Source organism: Mastigoproctus giganteus, chromosome 10, assembly GCF_048544385.1.
Source record: "Mastigoproctus giganteus isolate SK-2022 chromosome 10, ASM4854438v1, whole genome shotgun sequence".
In the NCBI taxonomy this organism is placed as follows: domain Eukaryota; kingdom Metazoa; phylum Arthropoda; class Arachnida; order Uropygi; family Thelyphonidae; genus Mastigoproctus; species Mastigoproctus giganteus.
The window spans coordinates 166634141-166656493 of record NC_143584.1 but is presented as its reverse complement, the minus strand read 5'-3'; the positions used below and the strand labels follow the sequence as shown (position 1 = coordinate 166656493).

General features: G+C 37.8%; 1 protein-coding gene across 6 annotated transcripts in view; it reads left to right on the top strand.

The window, feature by feature from the left end:
* The window catches only part of Nipped-A (Transcription-associated protein Nipped-A), a 1216281-nt gene that overhangs the window by 732826 nt on the left and 461102 nt on the right, over positions 1 to 22353 (top strand). For all 6 annotated transcript variants that reach the window (XM_090382460.1, XM_090382459.1, XM_090382462.1 and 3 more), the window contains one exon: positions 18691 to 18845. In XM_090382460.1, coding sequence (XP_090238586.1) covers positions 18691 to 18845 — 155 coding nt within the window. The remainder of the gene's footprint in view (positions 1 to 18690; positions 18846 to 22353) is intronic.

Here is a 22353-nt window from a genome sequence, read left to right as displayed (position 1 = left end):
ACCATGAGCTACTCTTGCAGCCTGTCTGCACTGCTCAGAGAACTTCATATCTGCCTGCACAATTACCCCCAGGTCCTTTTCATTCTCTACCACTGTCAGTGTAGTACCACAGAGTTGATACATTGCTCTGGGGTTGCTGTTTCCCATATGTAGTACTTTACATTTGTCAATATTAAACTCCATTTGCCACCTCTCAGCCCATCTGCTCAACCTTTCCAGATCCTGTTGCAGCAGCATAGCATCAGTAGTGTCCTTAACAACCCTGCCAACCTTTGTATTGGGTGCAAACTTGGACATTAAGCTTGATATACTATCATCAATATTATTTATAAATACAGAAACAATAATGGACCCAACACTGAACCCTGAGGGACACCAATAATAACATTAGTCCTCGATGAGGAGTGTCCATTGATTACCACTCTCTGTCTTCTCCCCCTCAACCACCCCCTTTATCCATAGCAGCAATTTGCCTCCAATGCCACACTGCTCCAATTTGTGCAGCAGTCTTCCATGTGCAACAGTATCAAAAGCCTTTCTAAGATCCAAGTATATATAATATCAAAGTTATTCCCTGCATCCAGTTCTTTTGTGACTGCATCATAGTATCCAATTAAATTGGTCAGGCAAGACTTCACCCTTTACAAAACCATGCTGTGTCCCAGCTATAACTGAAGTCTTGTCTAGATGATCCTGCAGTGCTTCTTTAACCAGTGCCTCCGTTAATTTTCCTGGAACAGAAGTTAAACTCACAGGTCTATAATTACTTGTGTCAGCCTTTGATCCTCCTGTGTGAATTGGGGTCACATTTGCACATCCCCAGTCTATGGGTACCTCCCCAGAGTCCAAAGACGCTCTCATAATTATAGCTAAGGGTTTGCTTACTTCCTTTGCTGCCTCCTTTAATATAACTGGATAGATCCCATCCACCCCAGGTGCCTTTCTTGTGTTTACCTTCAACAATTTCTCCTCCACTTTAATCTCAGTTATTGCAAGATCATCTAGCTTACTGCCAGAGTTGAATACACCTCTGGCATTCCCATCGCTGAATAACTCCTCATGTGTGAATGTCGATGCAAAATATTCATTTAGTTTGTTAGCAACCTGAGTTGAACCATCGATATCAAGTGGACCAATCTTATTCATCCCCTTCCTTCTAGAGTTTATATAAGTAAAGAACTCTTTGCTGTTTTTATTTGCATCCCTTGCGAAAGATTTCACGTAATCTACCTTCGCCTGCCTAACCTCCTTTGTAACTTGGTTACAGATCAACTTATATCTATCATAGGCTTGTGTTTCATGTGTTAATTTATATGTATCCCATTCACTTTTCTTCTCTGCCATATGTCTCATTAGTTCATCTGACATCCATTTAGGACTAAACCTTGAACAGTATTTCTTAGTTGGTATGTAAAACCTAGTAGCTCCCAAGATAAGTTCTTTGAATGCTTCCCATTTTGAATTTGCTGTTGGTAACATCATCAGTTGGTTGCACTGTATATAATTTAAATACTGTCTCAGACCATCGTAGTCGCCTTTACGAAAGCAATAACCCTTGTCTTGTCTAGATGATCCTGCAATGCTTCTTTAACCAGTGACTCCATTATTTTACCCGGAACAGAAGTTAAACTAACTTGTCTGTAATTACTCGTGTCACCCTTTGATCCCCCTTTGTGAATTGGGGATACATTTGCGCATCTCCAGTCCGTGGGAACCTCCCCTGAGTCCAATGATGCTCTCATAATTATGGCTAAGGGGTTTGCTTAGTTGCTTTGCCGTCTCCTTTAATATAACTGGATAGATCCCATCCACCCCAGGTGCTTTTCTTATGTTTAACTTCAACAATTTCTCCTCCACTTTGCTCTCAGTTATTACAAAATCATTAAGTATCCTGCTACAATTTGATAACCTTCTGCCATTTTCAAACCTTAATAATTCCTCATGTGTGAATGTAGATGCAAAATACTCATTCAGTTTGTTTGCTATCTGAGCAGGATCATCCACAGTCAAACCATCAATGTCAAGTGGACCAATCAGATTCATCCCCTTCCTTTTAGAGTTTATATAAGTAAAGAAATCCTTGCTGTTTTTCTTAGCATCTTTTTCCAAGGATTTCTCGTAATCTGCCTTCGCCTGCTTAACCTCTTTTGTGACCTGATTGCAGACTAGCTTATATCTGCCATAGGCTTCTGAGTCGCTTGATAATTTATATGCATCCCATTCATTTTTCTTCTCTGTTACGAGTCTCATTAGTTCATTAGATAACCATTTTGGCCTAAACCTTGAACAGTATTTCTTAATAAGTATGAAATGTTTAGTAGCATCCACGATTAATTCCTTGAATGCTTCCCACTTAGAATTTACTGTTGGTAACATCGTCAGTTGATCCCACTGTACAGAATTTAAAAACTGTCGGAGACGACTGTACTCACCCTTACAGAAGCAAAAACCCTTTCCTTTACCCCTGATGGTAATTAAATGTTTAAGTAAATCCCACATCAGTACATTGTGATCACTGCCACCTAGTGGTTCCTTTATCTGCAAATTCTTAATACACGAATGATCACTGCTGATAACCAGATCAAGAGTATTACTTTCTCTGGTTGCCTCTCAAACATGCTCCTGCAGAAAACAATCATCCAATAAATCCACAAAAGGCTTTCTAGTGTGTGAGTGACCAACCCACAAGTTCCAGTCAATATCTGGGAAGTTAAAATCCCCCATTATAAGACATTCCGATTTACTAGCTCACTCTATTTCTCTGTACAATTGTTCATTGTACTCGTTCGAGTCATTAGGCCTATAACACACTCCTGCTCTTATTTTTGCTTTCGCAGTGCTTATGTCACACCAAACTGACTCAACAGTGCACCGTTCATCTATATCAGCTGGATGCACTTCTTTTGATTTTATGTTTTTCTTAATTAACAGCATAACACCTCCTCCCTTTCTTTTCTGTCTATCCTTTCTGTACACATTGTACTCCCCAAATTCCAGTTCAGCATTCCTTATATCTGTGTGACACCACGTCTCTGCTATCCCAACAATATCCGCCTTTGATGTCTTGACCAACACTTCAAATTCATCAAATTTATTTACTATACTTCTAGCATTGGTATACATGCAAGCATACATGCTCCTATTCCTATGTGGGTAACTTATTACAGTAATTTATAAATGGCTGGCTAAAATAAAACTTTCTGCAATCCAGTCTAAACATCTCCCCTCCCCCACGTAAATTGAATTTATGATCTCTAGTTCTAAAAATCATTTATAACTGTGAAAATTTCATCCTCATTCATTTTAATTATGCCTCTCAGAGCCTTAAACACCTCAATCAAGTCTCCTCTAAGGTGCCTAGTTTTCAAGCTCTATAACCCGCATATTCAAAGTCTATCCTCATATGGACACCCTTTTGCCAATCGCACCAGGCGACTTGCCTGTCTTTGGACCCTTTCAGGAAGCTCAATGTCTTTCTTTAGGTGCAGCCTCCATACCTGAACACAGTATTCCAGGTGTGGTCTAATAATAGCCTTATACAATATAATTATGAAGTCCTTATCTTTATTAGCAATTGTTCGATAAATCATTGATAGGACACCATGGACCTTCCTTGCAACTTGTCTACAATACTCGGAGAACTTCATATCTGACTGTATTGTAACATCCAACTCCTTTTCCTCCACTACTTGCTTTAGTTGAACTCCACCAAGTGTATAAGTTAGTTTGGGATTACTGTTTGCCGGGTGTAATACCTTACACTTTGCTGGAATAAAGCATAGCTGCCATTTTTATGACCAACCCTGAAGTCTATCTAAGTCAATCTGAAAAGGCTCTGCTTGGTGGTGATCATTAACTACCTTACCAATCTTTATATCATCTGCAAATTTAGACATCACGCCCTCTATCCCTTCGTCGATGTCATTTATGGAAATTTATCAAAAACAACAGTGATCCTATTACTGATCTGTGGGGAACCCCACTTCTTATATCAACCCAATTTGAGGAATAATCATTTATCATAACTCTTTGCCTCCTTCCCTGAAGCCATCTTGCTATCCATCTAACGATTTACCCCATGATTCAAACCTGTTCCAGCTTATAAAGTAAACACTTATGTGGGACTGAGTCAAATGTTTTCTGAAATACAAATAAACAATGTCAAAGTTATTCCCTAAATTCAGCTCACGAGTGACCCCATCAAATTAGCTAACCAGATTAGGTAAAAATGGTTTTCCCTTTACAAAACCATGCTAATTATCCTTCAGAATTCCATTTCTCTCTAAATGATCCTGAATTCTACCCTTGATATTTGGCTCCATGATTTTTCCTACTACCAAAGTTAAGACTGACCGACTGGTAATTTCTCATTTCTCTTAGAACTGCCCTTATGTATTGGAAATACATTGGCACTTTTCCAATCCAACGGAATCACTCTCACTCCTGAGTTCAGTGATACTCTCATAATAATCAACCTCAGAAGCCTTACTGGCCTGTAGGCTCAAAAGTTTTTTCATTAAATAATCGTGAAATTTCAATACCGTTAATTACATTTGTTTTCGACTTCACTCCCATAATTTCTCATTGACATATGAGGGTTTTTCATCCACAACTTCAGCTGGGGTATCTAATACTATCCCACACCCATTACATAAGGGTCCAACCTGGTTTGCCCTCCTCTTTGCATTTATATATTTGAAGGCTTCCTTATCCCCACTCTTTGCAGTGATTTCTCATAATCTGCCTTTGCCAGCCTAATCTTTTGCACTATTGCAGATCACTTTGTAGCTGTTATAGGCTTCAGTACTTTTTATTGCTCTATTACTTTGGCATCTGGCATCTTTTGTAATCTGGCAACTTCATCCAACTTTGAATCCTCCTCATGAAATACTTTTTTAATGGTATGTACACATTAGGTTTTCTGTGATTAATATTTGAAAGGTGTACCAAAATTCAATTGTATTCTCTCTCTCTCTCTCTCTCTCTCTCTCTCTCTCTCTCTCTCTCTCTCTCTCTCTCTCTCTCTCAATAGAGGCTATGTAGCACCTTAAGTTAATAGAGGCTATGTAGGACCTTAAGCCATCATAAATTACTTTCCTGTTATAGCCCATTCCTTTGCCTTTAACTACTGCTACCTCTCTCTCTTCATTGTCCACCGTAGAACTCGGTGATCACTTCCTCCTACTGGTTCCTGAACTGTCAGCCCTATTATGTCATCTGGTTCGTGGGTGATGATCAGGTCTAGAATATTCTTTTCCCGAGTGCTTTCCCCGGCATGTTGATACAAATAACAATCATCTAGTTGATTTAAGAATTTTTTTCCCCGTGTCGAGTTTCCTTCCCATTTGCTCCAATCAATAAGAGGCAAATTAAAATCGCCCATAATAAGACATTCATGCTTACTTGCCCATTCAATTTGCATGTAGAGGCTCTCATCATAATCTTCACAATCAACTGCCTGTAGATTTACGTCCACTCTCATTATACTTTTGCTTCCAAGTATCTCACATCATACAGATTCTATACTAGCATGCGGCGTGTGAATCCAGAAAAGCTTTCGTCGCAGTCAGGCTGTTTACCCATGTAATGTTTATATAATATGTTTACCCATATAATGGGCCATTTATTATCCAAGGGCTGAAAGCAGCTCTCACCCTTATAAAGGCTAGCACATTTGGACCAGACAACATCCGTTACGAAATGATTAAACAGCTTTCACCAAAATCCATGGATTTCCTGCTCATTCTATATACAACAGAATTGTCCTTGAAAAGCAGTTTCCGCTCACCTGGCATAAGGCAACTATCTTTGCCTCTGCTAAGCCAGGAAAGGCTCCTAAATCTCCAAAAAAATATTGTCCAATTGCTCTGACTAGCTGTTTGTGCAAAATATTGGAGAGAATTATCAACGCTCTTCCTTTGTGGTACTTAGAATCAAATGACCTTCTCTCCTGCTTTTAGTGCAGCTTCCAAAGGAATAGGTCCGCTTTGGACCACTTAAGTAGATTCGAAACATCTATTTGATATGCTTTCCTAAAAAGAGAGCACCTAATACCCATTTTCTTTGACATGGGAAAAGCGTAAATACAACTTGGACATTTGGTATTTTAAAAGTTCTTTATAATCTCGGTATAAGAGGTCACCTTCCTGTTTTTATTAAAAAGTTCTTATCCCATCATCTTTTCCAAGTTTGAGTAGGTTCCACCCTTTTTTGACCCTTTTGCCAAGAGGTAGGAGTACCACAAAGACCTGTCTTAAGTGTTACACTTTTGAAAATCAAAATAAACTCCATTACTGAACAACTTCGTCCAACCATAAACAATGCACTCTATGTCAATGTCTTAAGCATATTTACTCACTCATGCAACATGAGGGTTATTGAGGGACAACTGCAACAAGCCATTGACCATCTTAACTCCTGGGCCGTGGATAATGGTTTCAGGTTCTCATCAGAGAAAACCGTTTGCATCCATTTTTGTTGCGTGTGTAACCTTCATTTAGAACCTGAATTAAGACTTGGATGAAGCACCCTTCTATTAGTGGTGGAGACGAAATTATTGGGACTCATATTTGACAAAAAGCTGACATTTTGCCAACATATTCATCAGCTATGCACAAAGTGCACGAGAAGGCTTTACATTCTCCATGCTTTCTCCTTTCTACTTCTTGGGGTGCAGACCGATGCACTTTACTCCATCTGTATCATGCACTTGTACGTTCAAAACTAGATTGTCTCAGGTTTATTTGTCCACTAGAAAGAGCATTCTTCGGTGGCTTGATCCCATTCACCATCAGACCATTAGTATTGCTACTGATGCATTCAGAACATCTTCTGTCCAAAATGTATGTTCAAGCAAGTTGAACCATCTTTGTCGCTTCGATGAAAACAGTTGTTTCTACAGTATGCTTTTAAGCTGAACTCCTTGACAGATCACCTCACTTGGACATCCATTTTTGAACCACAACGGGAAAATCTTTATAACGTACATTGGACTGCCAACTGTCCATTCGGTATTCGTGTTCATGAGCTACTCTGAGTGCTCCACATCATGGTAGACAAGGTTGCTCGATCACTAAATCACCCTTCTCCCCTGGCATGTAACTTCTCCTTTAAGAACTGCATGAAGTCTGATGCACCACCAGCTGTCTACTTTCAGCTCTATTCACAACGCTAATTCTGACTTCTTGCCTGTGTATACAGACAGCTCAAAGTCAGAATCATGTGTGGGATCTGAAGCTGTCTTTTCTCCCTGTAGTACATCTGAGCAGATTCCCTCTGAATGCAGAATATACACTGCAGAGCTGTATTCTATAGAGTTAGACCACGTAACAACCCACCAAGATCATCTGGTTATTATATATACCTATTCTTCGAGCTCACTCCAGGCTCTGGAGTGAGATCAAGCAACAATCATCCAACTCCGTCCCAGATCCAGCAGATGATATGCTCTCTCTCTGTGAAGTTGGATTCGATATCCACTCCTGCTGGATCCTGAGCCACATCGGCATTACCAGAAATGATTTGGCTAATAATGCAGCCAAATCAGTAGCTCCAATAAATAATCTTGCCCAATTTAGCATCTGTCGAAAACCTACAAACACTGGTATGCTTCTACACTATAATAGCTATCACCCGTTCATCTACAAAAGATCAATTATCTTTAATGAATTTCTAAATGCCTATAAATATTCAACAATGGAATCTGCTTCCTTAGGCTCAGAAATTCAAATATTAACTAGCAGGTTCTTAAACACGGGTTATCCCCTTGCCACAGTAAACTGAATTAGTGAACAGGCTAGGGATAGGATACAAAATACTACACCAACCAACAATAGTAATATCAAAAAATACTTTATTTCTGTCCTATATGTTGAACAGTGGCACAAACAGCTTAATAAATTCTTTAAAGATGCCAAATTTAAAATTGTGGCCATGCCAATATGGAAATTACACACTATGCTGAACAATCGCTCGGTTCTTTCCACGTTTGCAACACAAATTAATGACCTGGTATACAACATTTCTTGCGGTGATTGCTACTCGTCTTACCAAGGTTCAACATGTTTTTCTCTGAATATTCATGTAAATCTTGCTGAACGAGAAGCACGAACATGAAGCCTCAGTTCGTGCTTCTCGTTCAGCAGCGTCAGAATTAGCCTTTCATGCCATTAACGAAAAACATACTTTTTTACTTAACGAGGCCAAAATATTTAATGTCCAACGTAATTATATGCGACTATTAATTGCGGAAACCGTAGGAATTAAATTACATGAGAATTCTGTTAATGTTCGTCGACCATATTTGTTCTCTGATACGTGGACCTTTACACGCATGCACGAAGACAAATAATCACTATTTAAGTTTCGTGTTCAACCCTATTCGGTAATTTTCATTCCTGTGATCGTGACATATGGTCGAAAAGCGTTGTCAGCTTCCGGAAGGAACATCGTTTTGAATATTTTCGTTAGATTCATTTTAATATTTTTAATTGCGTTAAATTGATTTTTAATTATGTGCTAAATTGATTTTTAATTATTTTTTACTGTAATGTAAGTTTTTCGTTTTTTTTTTTTTTTTTTTTTTTTCATTTTAATTTCTGGAGAGTATCATACAGAAGTGTTCTACGTACTATATTGAGGTAAACTCCTTATTATTTTACAAATATTAATATCAACATAGAACATATTCAGCATTACAGCTCTGATTAGCATTAGCATTAGCATTAGTAGAGGCATTTGATGCAAGAAAGCAAGCTTATGCAGCATCAGCCAAAAAAAAAAAAAAAAAAAAAAAAGTAACATAAATAAATAAAAATAACCACTTCCACTTCACCCTTAAACTTATTTAGGCTATCAACTTCCACGACAAGGGATGGAAGTCTGTTCCACCCACCAACCACCCGCTGGCTAAAGGCAAATTTCCGCACATCTATCCTACATCTGTCTTTCCTCAATTTGAATTTATGCCCTCTCAGGTGATTTTTCTGAGCTAGAGGAAGAATCCCATCAGCATTGAGCATGCTCAAACCATTCAAGGCTTTGTACACCTCTATCAGATCACCCCGCTGGTGCCTAGTTTCCAGACACTGTAATTTGCAAAACTTAAGCCTTTCTTCGTAAGAGAACCCCTTTGTCCCATTCACCAATCTAGTTGCCCTTCTCTGTACTCGTTCCAGCAGCTCTACATCCTTCCTGAAATGAGGCCTCCAGGCCTGTATACAGTACTCTAGGTGTGGCCTGACCATTGCCTTATACAAGGGAATAATCACCTCCTTATCCCTGCTAGAAAAATTTCTATATATCATTGACAATACACCATGAGCTACTCTTGCAGCTCGTCTGCACTGCTCAGAGAACTTCATATCTGCCTGCACCACCACCCCCAGGTCCCTTTCATTCTCTACCACTGTCAGTGTAGTACCACAGAGTTGATACGTTGCTCTGGGGTTGCTGTTTCCCATATGTAGTACTTTACATTTGTCAATGTTAAACTTCAGTTGCCACCTCGAAGCCCATCTGCTCAACCTTTCCAAATCCTGTTGCAGCAGCATAGTGTCAGTAGTGTCCTTGACAACCCTGCCAACCTTTGTATCGTCTGCAAACTTGGACATTAAGCCTGATATACCATCATCAATATCATTTATAAATACAGAAAACAATAAAGGCCCCAATACTGAACCCTGAGGGACTCCACTAATAACATTAGTCCACGATGAGCAGTGTCCATTGATTACCACTCTCTGTCTTCTCCCCCTCAACCACCCCTTTATCCATAGCAGCAACTTGCCTCCAATGCCACACTGCTCCAATTTGTGCAGCAGTCTTCCATGTGCAACAGTATCAAAAGCCTTTCTAAGATCCAAGTATATAATATCAAAGTTATTCCCTGCATCCAGTTCTTTTGTGACTGCATCATAGTATCCAATCAAATTGGTCAGGCAAGACTTCCCTTTAACAAAACCATGCTGTGTCCTAGCTATAACTGAAGTCTTGTCTAGATGATCCTGCAGTGCTTCTTTCACCAGTGCCTCCATTAATTTTCCGGGAACAGAAGTTAAACTCACAGGTCTATAATTACTTGTGTCAGCCTTTGATCCCCCTTTGTGAATTGGGGTCACATTTGCACATCTCCAGTCAATGGGTACCTCCCCTGAGTCCAAGGAAGCTCTCATAATTATGGCTAAGGGTTTGCTTACCTCCTTTGCTGCCTCCTTTAATATAACTGGATAGATCCCATCCACCCCAGGTGCCTTTCTTGTGTTTATCTTCAACAATTTCTCCTCCACTTTGCTCTCAGTTATTACAAGATTCTCTAGCTTACTGCTAGAGTTGAATACACCTCTGGCATTCCCCTCGCTGAATAACTCCTCATGTGTGAATGTCGATGCAAAATATTCATTTAGTTTGTTAGCTACCCGAGCAGGGTCATCAACAGTTGACCCATCGATCTCAAGTGGACCAATCTGATTCATCCCCTTCCTTCTAGAGTTTACATAAGTAAAGAACTCTTTGCTGTTTTTCTTCGCATCCCTTGCCAAGGATCTCTCGTAATCTGCCTTCGCCTGCCTAACCTCCTTTGTAACTTGGTTACAGATCAACTTGTATCTATCATAGGCATCCGTGTCACGTGTTAATTTGTATGTATCCCATGCATTTTTCTTCTCTGCCATATGCCTCATTAGTTCATCTGACAACCATTTAGGCCTAAACCTTGAACAATATTTCTTAGTTGGTATGTAAAGCCTAGTAGCTTCCACGATAAGTTCTTTGAATGCTTCCCATTTTGAATTTGCTGTTGGCAATATCATCAGTTGATCCCACTGTATAGAATTTAAATACTGTCTCAGTCCATTGTAGTCGCCTTTACGAAAGCAATACCCCTTCCCTTTACCCCTAATGGTAGTTACCTCTTTGAGTAACTCCCACTTCAGCACACTGTGATCACTGCCACCAAGTGGTTCATTTATCTGCAGATTCTGAATGCATGAAGAATCACTACTGATAATCAAATCAAGAGTATTACTCCCTCTAGTTGCCTCCCGAACATGCTGATGTAGAAAACAATCATCCAATAAATCCACAAAAGCCTTGCTACTGTGTGAGTGACCAGCCCCCAAATTCCAGTCAATATCTGGGAAATTAAAATCCCCCATTATAAGACTCTCTGATTTACTGGCCCACTCTATTTCTCCGAACAGTTTCTTATTATACTCATCAGAGTCATTAGGCCTATAGCACACTCCTACTCTCAATTTTGATCTCCCAATGCTTATGTCACACCAAACTGACTCGACACTGCACTGTCCAGCGATGTCGACTGGCTTCACTTCCTTGGATTTTATGTGTTTCTTAATTAATAGCATAACCCCTCCTCCCTTCCTATCCTGTCTATCCTTTCTGTACACATTGTACTCCCCAAATTCCAGTTCTGCATTTCTTATATCTGTGTGACACCACGTCTCTGAAATCCCCACAATATCTGCCTTTGATGTTTTGAGCAATACCTCAAATTCATCAAATTTATTTACTAAACTCCTAGCATTGGTGTACACACAAGTATACATGCGCCTGTTCTTTTTCTTAGCTACCCTAACACAACCCATGTGTTTACTTGTACCCCAATGATTCCCAGCAGTCTCTGAAATATCCTGCATCTTATTTTCCAGGCTGCGGCTCATTCCAATAGAAGCAGTGCAAGAATCACTTTCACCTCTGCCAGTGGCTACTGTTAATCTATTAGTCCTTGTATCCCCCCAATCTAGCAGTTTTCCGACCCACCTAACATTGCCTCGATAGCATCAGCAAACATTCTTGCACCCTTTCTATTTAAGTGTATCCCATCCCTGTAGAAGCAGTCTCTCCTGTTAACAAGTACAGACCAGGCTGAAAAAAATTCTACCCCTTGAGCCCTGCACAATCTTTCCAGGGCCGAATTGATTGACAGGGCTCTCATCATATACTCCCTCCTATCGTGTCTGGGCAGAATTGCAGACACTTTCAATTTCAACCCTAATTCACTGCTTTTTTTCATCAGTGACCTGTACTTGTCAAGTAATTCCGCCGGTCTCCTACTCTTAATGTCATTAGTGCCAACGTGTACAACTATATCACCTTTTGTGCCCTTAAAAGATGATATCCGCTCTACAACGTCATCAACTTTTGCCCCTGGCAGACATACCCTGGTCCTATTCCACCTATCCTTTTTACAAAGCATGTTTCCCGTTTCCCTGACAATAGAGTCACCAACAACTACTAGTTCCTTTGGGACCAGCGCATTCTGCCTTGGTACTACATATATATATACAGGGCTTTCCAATAGTAACGCTCGATTTTTGTAACGCAATAAAACAAATTGTGAGAGTGATAGTGATCTATTTTTATTTTTATTATGAAGTATATGTGTTAACATTATGTTTTAAAAATTATATCAGATAAATATCCGCCGCGGCTTTGTCTGGTTTGGTTAATCCTGGATACCCAATTGGTGATGACGTTATCGCATAAAAGTGGCTCAATTTCAGCAATAACGCGCCTAATGTAACTTTTTCGGAATGTAGTGGGACCTCATGAATCTCCCGTGGGTTTTCGTCGCTCCAAATTTGGCAATTTTGCTTGTTAACAAAGCCACTTAACCAGAAATGAGCCTCGTCACTAAACATTATTTTTCGCCCAAAATCAGGATCGACCTCCAACTGCTCTAGCGCCCAATCAGCGAATGCAAGCCGCTGCGCATGATCGTTGGGCTTTAGTTGTTGGGTTAATTGCACTTTATAAGGGTGAAGCCCTAAGTCCTTATGCAGGATTCGCCAAGTTGTCTTCGAAGACAGGCCAAGTTCTTAAGCCCGACGCGGAATGGACTGTTGCGGATTCTCACGCACACTTTCCCGGACTGCAGCAATATTTTCAACGGATCTTGCGTTTCGCTGACGTACAGGCACTTTCAGATTTGCCACAGACCCAGTTGCTTCGAATTTGTTTATTAAACGGCGAATTGTGGATTCTGAAGGACGTTCGTCGACACCATAAACTGCACGGAGTGCACGAAACGTTTGACGAATAGAACATTGGTTTTGATTTTTTACAATTTCGACTCGTTGCTCAGTCGTGTAACGCTCCATAATAAAATGCAGAGACTAACTGAATACGGCTACCAAAGATACCACCTGTGTGACTGTCGACTTCGTCATGCGCTGTTGCCAAACATCGAGCGTTACTATTGGAAAACCCTTTATATATAAAATTTTGTGATGAGGTAACCTTTAAAGGTTACCTCATCAAAAAATTTACAGGAAAATATCAAACTTCCTGTAAATTCAAATTCTTCCTGGCATGTTATAACCCTCGATGTTTTGCACCATTAAAATAAAAAAAAAACAATTTTCCCAATTACCCCCCCCCCCCTCCCATAGGCTGGAACCCTTCTATCCTTATAGTTGCTTTTCCCAATTTTGAGAAGTGTTTCAATGAAATAAATCACTTTTGCAAGTAATGTATTTAGATGGATTTTTGGAATCTATTTAGATGGATTTAGAGTTTAAATTATATTTATATATTTATTACTTGTATATTCAGCTGTGTTGTCAATCTGTAAAAACATATTTTGTGGTATAAAATATATTTCCTGTTCTATATGTTTAGGTATTCCCTATTATATGATGCAAATATTTTTTAATAACTAAGCATAATTTATTTCATGTGATATAATCTTTGTCTACTTAAAACATTAATAATGTTTTGTGAAATATTGCAAAAATTATCTTCTGCATTGACCTATAGCTGTATGGAGATAATGGTCATAAATCCCCATTGCCACACAGACAGGTTTGTGATTGTATGTTTTGTCAGTATGTGCTCATTCGATAGACTTAAAAATTCAGACTATTTCACGGGGAAATTTCTATTACTCTACTTGTGGAAATAGGGAGGAATAGCTTTTATACCTCAGGTAAAAAGGAGCAATTATGATAAGAAAAACTACAGTTTTTTCCTGTGGACTTGGCAGTAACCTACATCATATGCTGGATATTGAAATCAGCTAAATCTGCACTTCAGAATTCACCACAAATACCCTGTGATTTGGTGAATAAAATATATAATAATGGAAAACAGTGTTGGTGGGGGGAGAGTCTTAAATTCCTTTGGTAAACAATTTAATAAGTATAAGAAATCAAAACACATTATATGAGATGGAAAAGTAAAAAAGAAGCATGCATTCAATTCACCTCAGCCATCAACAGATATTAAAACAGTTGCTTAATTCACTCAAAGAATAGTGCATCTCTAGAGAAATTCCTTCCTTCCTTGTTTACTTTAGTATCCACTTATTTATGGTATCCACTATGCAATGATTAAACATATAAATGATGATTATCTTGAAGTTCTCTTACAGTTATACAATAGGGTAGTATGTAGTGACTCGCACTGTTCTTGTATTTTCAAAAGCTGGGAAAGATCAAATCAATCTAGCAAATTTCTGGCCAATTTCCCTCACTATCTGTCTTGGCAAAACCAAATTAACTTGATTTTGAAATTCTCAGAACATTATGACCCCAGATCACCATAGCGTTTAAGAAAATAATCTGCCACTTGACTTAATGCTAAAAAGTGAAAGACATATTCATAATGCCTTTTCAAGAAATGAATCCCTGGTCACAATTTCTCTTGATATAAATTATTTGTTGTGTTGCAAGGACGTATTCCAAAATTCATATGGAACATTTTAAATACAGAAAATTGCAGTTCATTTTTGCAATACCTTCTCCATTCAGAAATGAATACATTCAGAAAGTGGAAAATTTTCTAAGCCTATTACAGTTCTATGAAGAACAGTGAAGAGTCAAATTTTGCTGGATTCAGCAATATGAGAGTGCAGATCATGCTGCAAAAAATGTGACAAAGTGAACTTCCATCCTTCAAGTGGTAGGATCATATGTCTGTTGTTCTGATTTATCAAACCTTACCCAAAGCAATAGACATATGTTTAAAAGCAAACAGGAAGGAAGGAGTTTCTTTAGTGTTTTTCCAGAGTTTCCCTATATTGTATCACATAACTAATAGTGTAGTGCATGGTAGTGGAATTTTATTTGTGGTAAATTAGTAGCTCAAAAGTTCCAATCATATAGACTGGGATATGCTTTTTGTTTTTAGTTAAGAAATTTTATTTCTAGTAAGGCTCTACTTAATTTAAAACTCTACAAATGTAACCGTATATCATAATACATAAACATAAACTTTATAGCATAATGTTTATTATTGCATTTAAGTATCTATTAGTTTAGTGACATTCTCAAATTAAATTGAATTTAATTGGAAGTCATGCCTCAGACTAGAGCAGCAAAGCAGGGGTCTCAAAATAGCAGGAGTGCTGTGAACTGCCCCCTTCAGTTCTCCTGAAGCAGTTGTCCTACAAATCATGGTCTTACAAAATGTGCTGCTGCCGTTTCTGCAATGTTTGCAGACCTATTTGAAACAGAACATGATACAGTCAAGGGGATGTCTTTGTGTATGTTTAGTGCAAAGAGTGTAAGAAAATTACATGTGAACTCAGCATTTATGAGAGCTTGAAGATTAGGACAGATGCCATTGGAGGAAATGAAATGAGAAGGGCCCATCAAGCTCTCAGCTGCGCAAATTAAAAACTCAAAGCTTACACTTGTGCATCAGGCAACACAGTGGCAACCCCACTATGTTGCCTGAACATTGTGCTGGTCCCACTGGAGGTAGTTATTGTTGGTGACTGTTGTCAGGGGGGAAATGTATTGTGCAAAAAGGATAGGTGGAGACCAGAGTATGTCTACCAAGGACTATAGACAATTAACCTTATGAAACTGCAGTATAGCAATAAAGTCTCATAGCATCAAAAATTTGCTGAAGTAGTTCTTTGTATCTAGCTTGCAGTCATACATCATATTTCTCATATGTTCCCATAAATAGTAATCTTAAGGGGGTGAGATCCAGTTAATGTATGGCTAATTCAGTATGCCAGTACTCCATCAGTGGCAGTACTGAAGTAACCAATTAGGGAACTGTTCATTCAGATACTAACAGGAATCAAAATGGACAATTTTACTAAATGGAATGCTTGTTAATAAAATATCTTATTTTTAATAATCAAGTATGTACATAACATTACCATTGCATATGAGGATCCAGTATGGTATGCCATCTAGTGTGCTACAGTTCATTCCAGTCCTGTATACCTCATGATATTCCTACTGAAATTCAAGAAAGCTCTATTGTTTTGATCATACATTCCTGCAGTCACATTTGCAGAGGAACACCCTCTAAGATGACTGGCAGTTCATTTTGCAAAATCCTACATAAATATTACTTGTCAGATGTTGCAGAAATATGTATAGTTCTTCTGGCTTGCTGGATATCACAGCATACAATTAAAGAAGAACAAATTTGGAAGTTACTTTTCATGAGCTCATAAATGGGAGTTTGGTGCTTTGGTTCCATACCTAGTAAAAGTGCTTCATCAGTGAAGAAAATGTAGTGATTCAAATGAGAATATTCATCTAATCAACAACAGAATTCCAACAGATTACTCATGTTTACAGTTTAAAGATGTGGAATTTGCTGCATGCATTTATATACATGCCACATTTCAAAATACGCAACAGTGCCATAGCTGTTTCGAATTGGCCCATATACTGAAGTTATGATGTGCACACCCTGTATATATACATACATTCATATCATATTTGGGTAAGATACACCCAGTTTAGAAGGAAAAACTATTTTATTGCATATATTTGAAATACACTTTCACGAGTAAAGGTATCCTTTTCTCAGTTGGAAGAGGAGGGCCAAAATTCTTTCAATTGCTCTGTTTCCATGTTTCTTGGAATAATTTAACACCTTCAGTTTGAAACCGAAATGGTAAGGCAGGACTACATGGTAATTCCCTGTAATCCTTTTCACAAAAGATTTCTGGAATGAAGTAGGATTTTATTATTATTTTTTTTTTGTATCCATTTTGGCAGAACTACAAAGTTATAATGAATTAAAACTGCCTTACTGCATGAGAGACAGAAACACGAGCCATCAAAGAAATGTTTTTCTCTCTCCGCTGATGAATCATTCATTTACAGAAGAGATTTCTGATTCTTGAAGGGCACAGATACTACTACCACTACCTCTGGTCTCTGGTATTAGTATCTGTGACAACTGAATCCTTTTCAGAAAAAAGGTTTCTAACAGGGAGTAGGGTTTTATTATAATTATTATTATCTTTTTTTTTTTTTTTTTTTTTTTCATGGCCAACAGGCCAACATTTTCCTGGTGCACCACATATGTTGAAAATGTCACCTAGGGGCACATCCATAAACTTCCAAAATCAGTAACCCCCCCCTCCTCACTACTCTTAAGTGCTTGTAATAAAAAATTTAAACAGCTTTGTCTTTATAAATTAAATTTAACATAGTTTAACAAAACTGTTTGTCCTTACAAAATCTATGGCATGAGGAGAACACCAATGCTTTTATGTGCATTAAATTAACACTAAAAAGCAGTAAATGGTTACCATTATGATGAAATCTTAATGATTTTTGGCAGTAAAAGTGGAATTTAAACTGTAGATTCATTTCAGAATTTATTATTTTTCCCCCTCCACATGCACACTAGCTGTGATCTAAAAGTTGCAACAAAAAAAAAAAAAAAAAAAAAAAATCTGCCTCTGCCCAGTATGTGTTTGGACCATAAAACTGTTCAATTTCAAGGAAAAACCATTTAAGGGTCTGCCAAATACAGTATCTTTATTTAATATGGAGATTCCATCCCAGTGCCCTTGCACATCTCTGGTACTTACTCATTTTGTTTCAAGAAACCAGTTATCTCATAGCATTTTTGTCTTCTCTGCCACAGGCAGAAAAGACACATATAGACCATTTCTAGTGTCTCACTTGCTGACACAGCTGTTTGGTGCATTTGATAAAAAAAATGTTGCAAAGTAATGCTGCTGTGTTATAATGTTATCAGTATATTTAACTTTTTTTCAAGCAAGAGTTCAGACAATATGTAAGCTACCCAGAGTTCTTTTAAAGCACTTTGGAGGTATGGAAAAATTGAAAAACATAGCCTTTCAATATTTCTTATGTAAGGAAGATTACTGTTAAAAATTAAAATCAAAATTTCTTTCAAAAAGATAAATAAACGAAAACTATAAAAATCACGAAAATTGTAAAAAGGAAAAAAAATTTAACAATCTTAAAATGTTTATTAATGCATTGTTCCTAATGAACAGCATAACAGACCTGTAGCAGTATATTGTAAACAGTTCTGAAACTACATGAAAATGAATGAATAACATTTTAAATATATAATACAAAATGAAATTAAAATAATTTGAAATGTATTTTGTTTTAATTTTTTAATTCATAAGTGTGCTCACTTTCTGTAACTACATAAAGGGCCTCAAAAATGTGTCATACTGTGCAGACACTTGCACATATGATCTGTTTTCACCTAGAACCATCTGTAAATTTTATCCCACGATTATCAGAATGCTGTATATATTTTATTTATTTATTTTATTATTTTTTTTTTTTCAGATAATTTAACTTTATTTGCTTATCCAGTATGTACATGCACTTGCAAGTATGCATTTGTGTGTGCCTTTCTTTTATATTTTGCTTTTCTTTTGCAGACTAGCAAGTAAAATAGTTTCTTATCATAATTGTTTTTCAGGTGATCCGATCTGTACATAATTTACTATCAAGACTAATGAGTATATTTCCCACTGAACCAACTACATCCACTCTTGCATCGAAATATGAGGAACTGGAATGCCTCTATGCATCTGTTAGTAAAGTTGTATATGAAGGATTAAGCAATTATGAAAAGTAAGTGTTATGATTCCATTACACTTCATATTGTTGGTTAAATACATACTGAACATATTAAATGCATGACTTTAAAACGTTGAGTTTCCAAATAAGTATGATATTATTTGACTATCGTTATTAATGAGAGCAGTATGCATATCTGTGGCGCCTCCGTAGCCAGGTGGGAAGGAGCAGCAGTGCGCAGCACACGCTTCTTGATTAGACCGGGGTTTGAGCCCGTCACCACCAAATACGGAGGATGCAGAAAGGTCAGGGAATGACCACCACATATCCCGGAGCAATATGGCCTTAGTTGCTTAATGCTCCTGGAAAAAAAAAAATAACAAATAACAAACCAATGCATATTTTTTTTTTTCTTAATTTTCAGAAAAATCGATTTTTATTTCTCAGAGTCCATCTCCTTTCATTCTAATTTTACTCCATTAGTGGATTCAACATCTCCTTTCAAATTAACATGAGCAGCATTTTTTGAAGGATATAATACTAACAACTTTTGCATTGCAACTTTCTTTTGCATGAGTCAAATCAGTCCTGAGATCACTGATTAGTAGTAGTAGTGGCGCATATAATGTAAGAAAGCAAACTTATAAAGCATCAGCAAAAAAAAAAAAGTTCAAATCACTTCCAATAATTTGTTTAGTTCTTCTTTGAATTTATTCAAACTACCCACTTCCATAAAAACAAATGGAAATTTGTTCCAACAATAAACCACCTTCTGGCTGAAGGCAAACCTCCCCCATATCTATCCTACAACCATCCTTTCTCAATTTGAATTCATTCCATCTCGTGTGTAGTCTGAGCCAGAGAAAGAATGCCATTAGCATTGAGCTTGCTCATTTCGTTCAAACCCATAAACACCTCATTTAGATCACCTCACATGTGCTTAGTCTCCAGATGCTACAATTTGCAGAGTTGAAACCTTTGTTGGTACACTGCCCTTTCATTCCTTTTACCAATTTCATTGCTTTCTCTGCACCCCTTAACCATTGCCTTGTGCAATGGGATAATCATCTCCTTATCCCTGCTAGCAAAGTTCCTGTATATCATTGACAAAATCCCATGAGCTGTTGTGGTAGCCTGTCTGCACTGCTCAGAGAACTTCATATATGACTGCACAATTAACCCCAGGTCTTTTTCATTTTCCACTACCCTGAGTGTAATATCTCACATTTGGTACATTTCTCAGGTTATAACTTCAGAAAGTGGACTTTGGCAGTTTAAGGCACTATATGGCACCTGCGAACTGTGTGCTTTGCTGAGGGATGGCAAATGCATATGAATTTTGGAATACTTTTAGAATAAAAGTCACAGAAGCCGTGAACTCACACATACCTTTAAGAAAATATTACAGGAGGTGGATGCAGAAATGGATGACTGCAGAGCTTACTGAGCAAATAGAGCAGAAAAAGATAACACGAGACAGTTACAGAGCAATGAAAAGTGCCGAAGCTTACAACAGGTTCGAGTTGATCTGTAATATTACCACAAATAAGGTCAGGGAGGCCAAGGCTGCATAGGAGAAAGAATTGGCTAAGAGAGCAAAGAATAGGGACAAGGAATTTTTCATGTATGTGAATACAAGGGGGGGAAAAAAGTGAATCAGACGGGACCCATGTACACCGGGTGTGGGAAAGTCTTAGACTACCTAGCTGATGTTGGGGATGAATTGAACAGGTACTTTCTTCTTTCTTTGCTGACGAAAGACTCTTATGCTGAGAGGAGGGTGTGCAAGTGAGCCTAATCCATATGAAATTAGTGATGTCACAATTACAGATAATTTTTTTATTAGAAAAACTTTTGAGCCTAAAGGCAAGTTTTAAGGGAAAGCATGAGAGAGTGTATTTAACCATTGAGGTTAATTATGAGCATATCATGGGACTCAGGGGAGATTCCTTTGGATTGGAGAAGTGCCAATGTATTGCCAATACATAAAGGCATTTCTAAGAGTGAAGTTCAAAACATGCAATTCCTTTCTTTCTTCCAAACACTAACTGATTCAAACATATGACTGTGAATTTACATTCATGTGTGTAGGGAGAAATTTCAACTCTTAAATATTCCTTAAGCAGCATGATGCATAGATAAACTGTGTTAACGTTAGCATCAATAGAGGCATATGATGCAAGAAAGCAAGCTTATACAACATCAGCAAAAAAGAAAAAAAAAAAAAAACCTTCCCATTTCTCCCATCCATTCATTCCAAATGTTTGTCTAGTTCTGCCTTGAATTCATTTAAGCTGTCAACTTCTACAATGATAGATGGAAGTTTGTTCCAGCAATCAACCACCCGCTGGCTAAAGGCAAATTTCTGCACATCTGTTCTACAGCTGTCTTTCCTCAATTTGAATTTATGTCCACTTGGGCAATTAATCTGGGCAAGAAGAAGAATTCCATCAGCATTGAGCTTGCTCTACATCGTTCCTAAAATGTGGCCTGACCATTGTCTTATACAAGTTGATAATCACCTCCTTATCCTTGCTAGAAAAGTTCCTCTATATCATTGACAAGACACCATGAGCTACTTTTGCAGACCATCTGCACTTCTCAGAAAGCTTTATATCTGACTGCACAATTTTCCCCAGGTCCTTTTCATTCTCTACCACCCTGAGTAGTACCACACAGTTGATACGTTACTCTGGGTTTACTGCTACCCATATGTGTTATTTGAAGATAGTAAAGCATGCGAACCTATGTTTGTTTATATTTATTTCTGACTTGAAAATATATACATAACAGAGTCAAACATTTCTTACCACTGAAGAAAAAGTAATATTTTCTTACCACTTCTTCAATGACTGCAAAGACAGTAACTAAGGGTTATTATTATGGAATTCTTAAGAATTCTAGTAGAAAATAAATTTCTAAAAAACATTTTTTAGTAAATCAAACTCGGATCTAATTCAAAGCATTTTGGTTTAAGGTTAAATTTTATATAAGTAAATAACAATAATAAGTAAGCATTTATCAGCTGTCTTTGCAGTTCTTAACACCATCACAAAAGGTCACTTTGGTCACAAGAACTTGACTTGTTTATAGGTGAGACATACAATGGTCAATAAGTAATACATAATTACTCACCACTTGTGTGCATAGGAAGAGGAGCAGAATTTATGATGTACACTTTTTGTACTACCAATTATCCATTAACATGCCTAATCTAATTTTTCTGGTGTTTTTAGATCTGAAGATATAGATGACAGCTGTTTTCTTCAAATGTGTGTTCCTGTTTAAATGGGGTGATCAGTCGGCCACATCTATCCATCAAAAATTCCTGGTAGTCTATGGGAACCAAACAGTTGATCGAAGTAATGTCCTGAAGTGGCTCCAACAGTTTTTGGAAGGTGATTTTGATGTCAAGCACAAACCAAGAGCTGGTAGATCAATATCTGTGACAAACAGTGAAAAAATTGATCAGCTCATTCGAAATGTCAGGTGCATAACCACCAGACAAATGATGGACACTGAAAATGTTCAAGGAAAGTGTTATGACCATCATCAACAGACT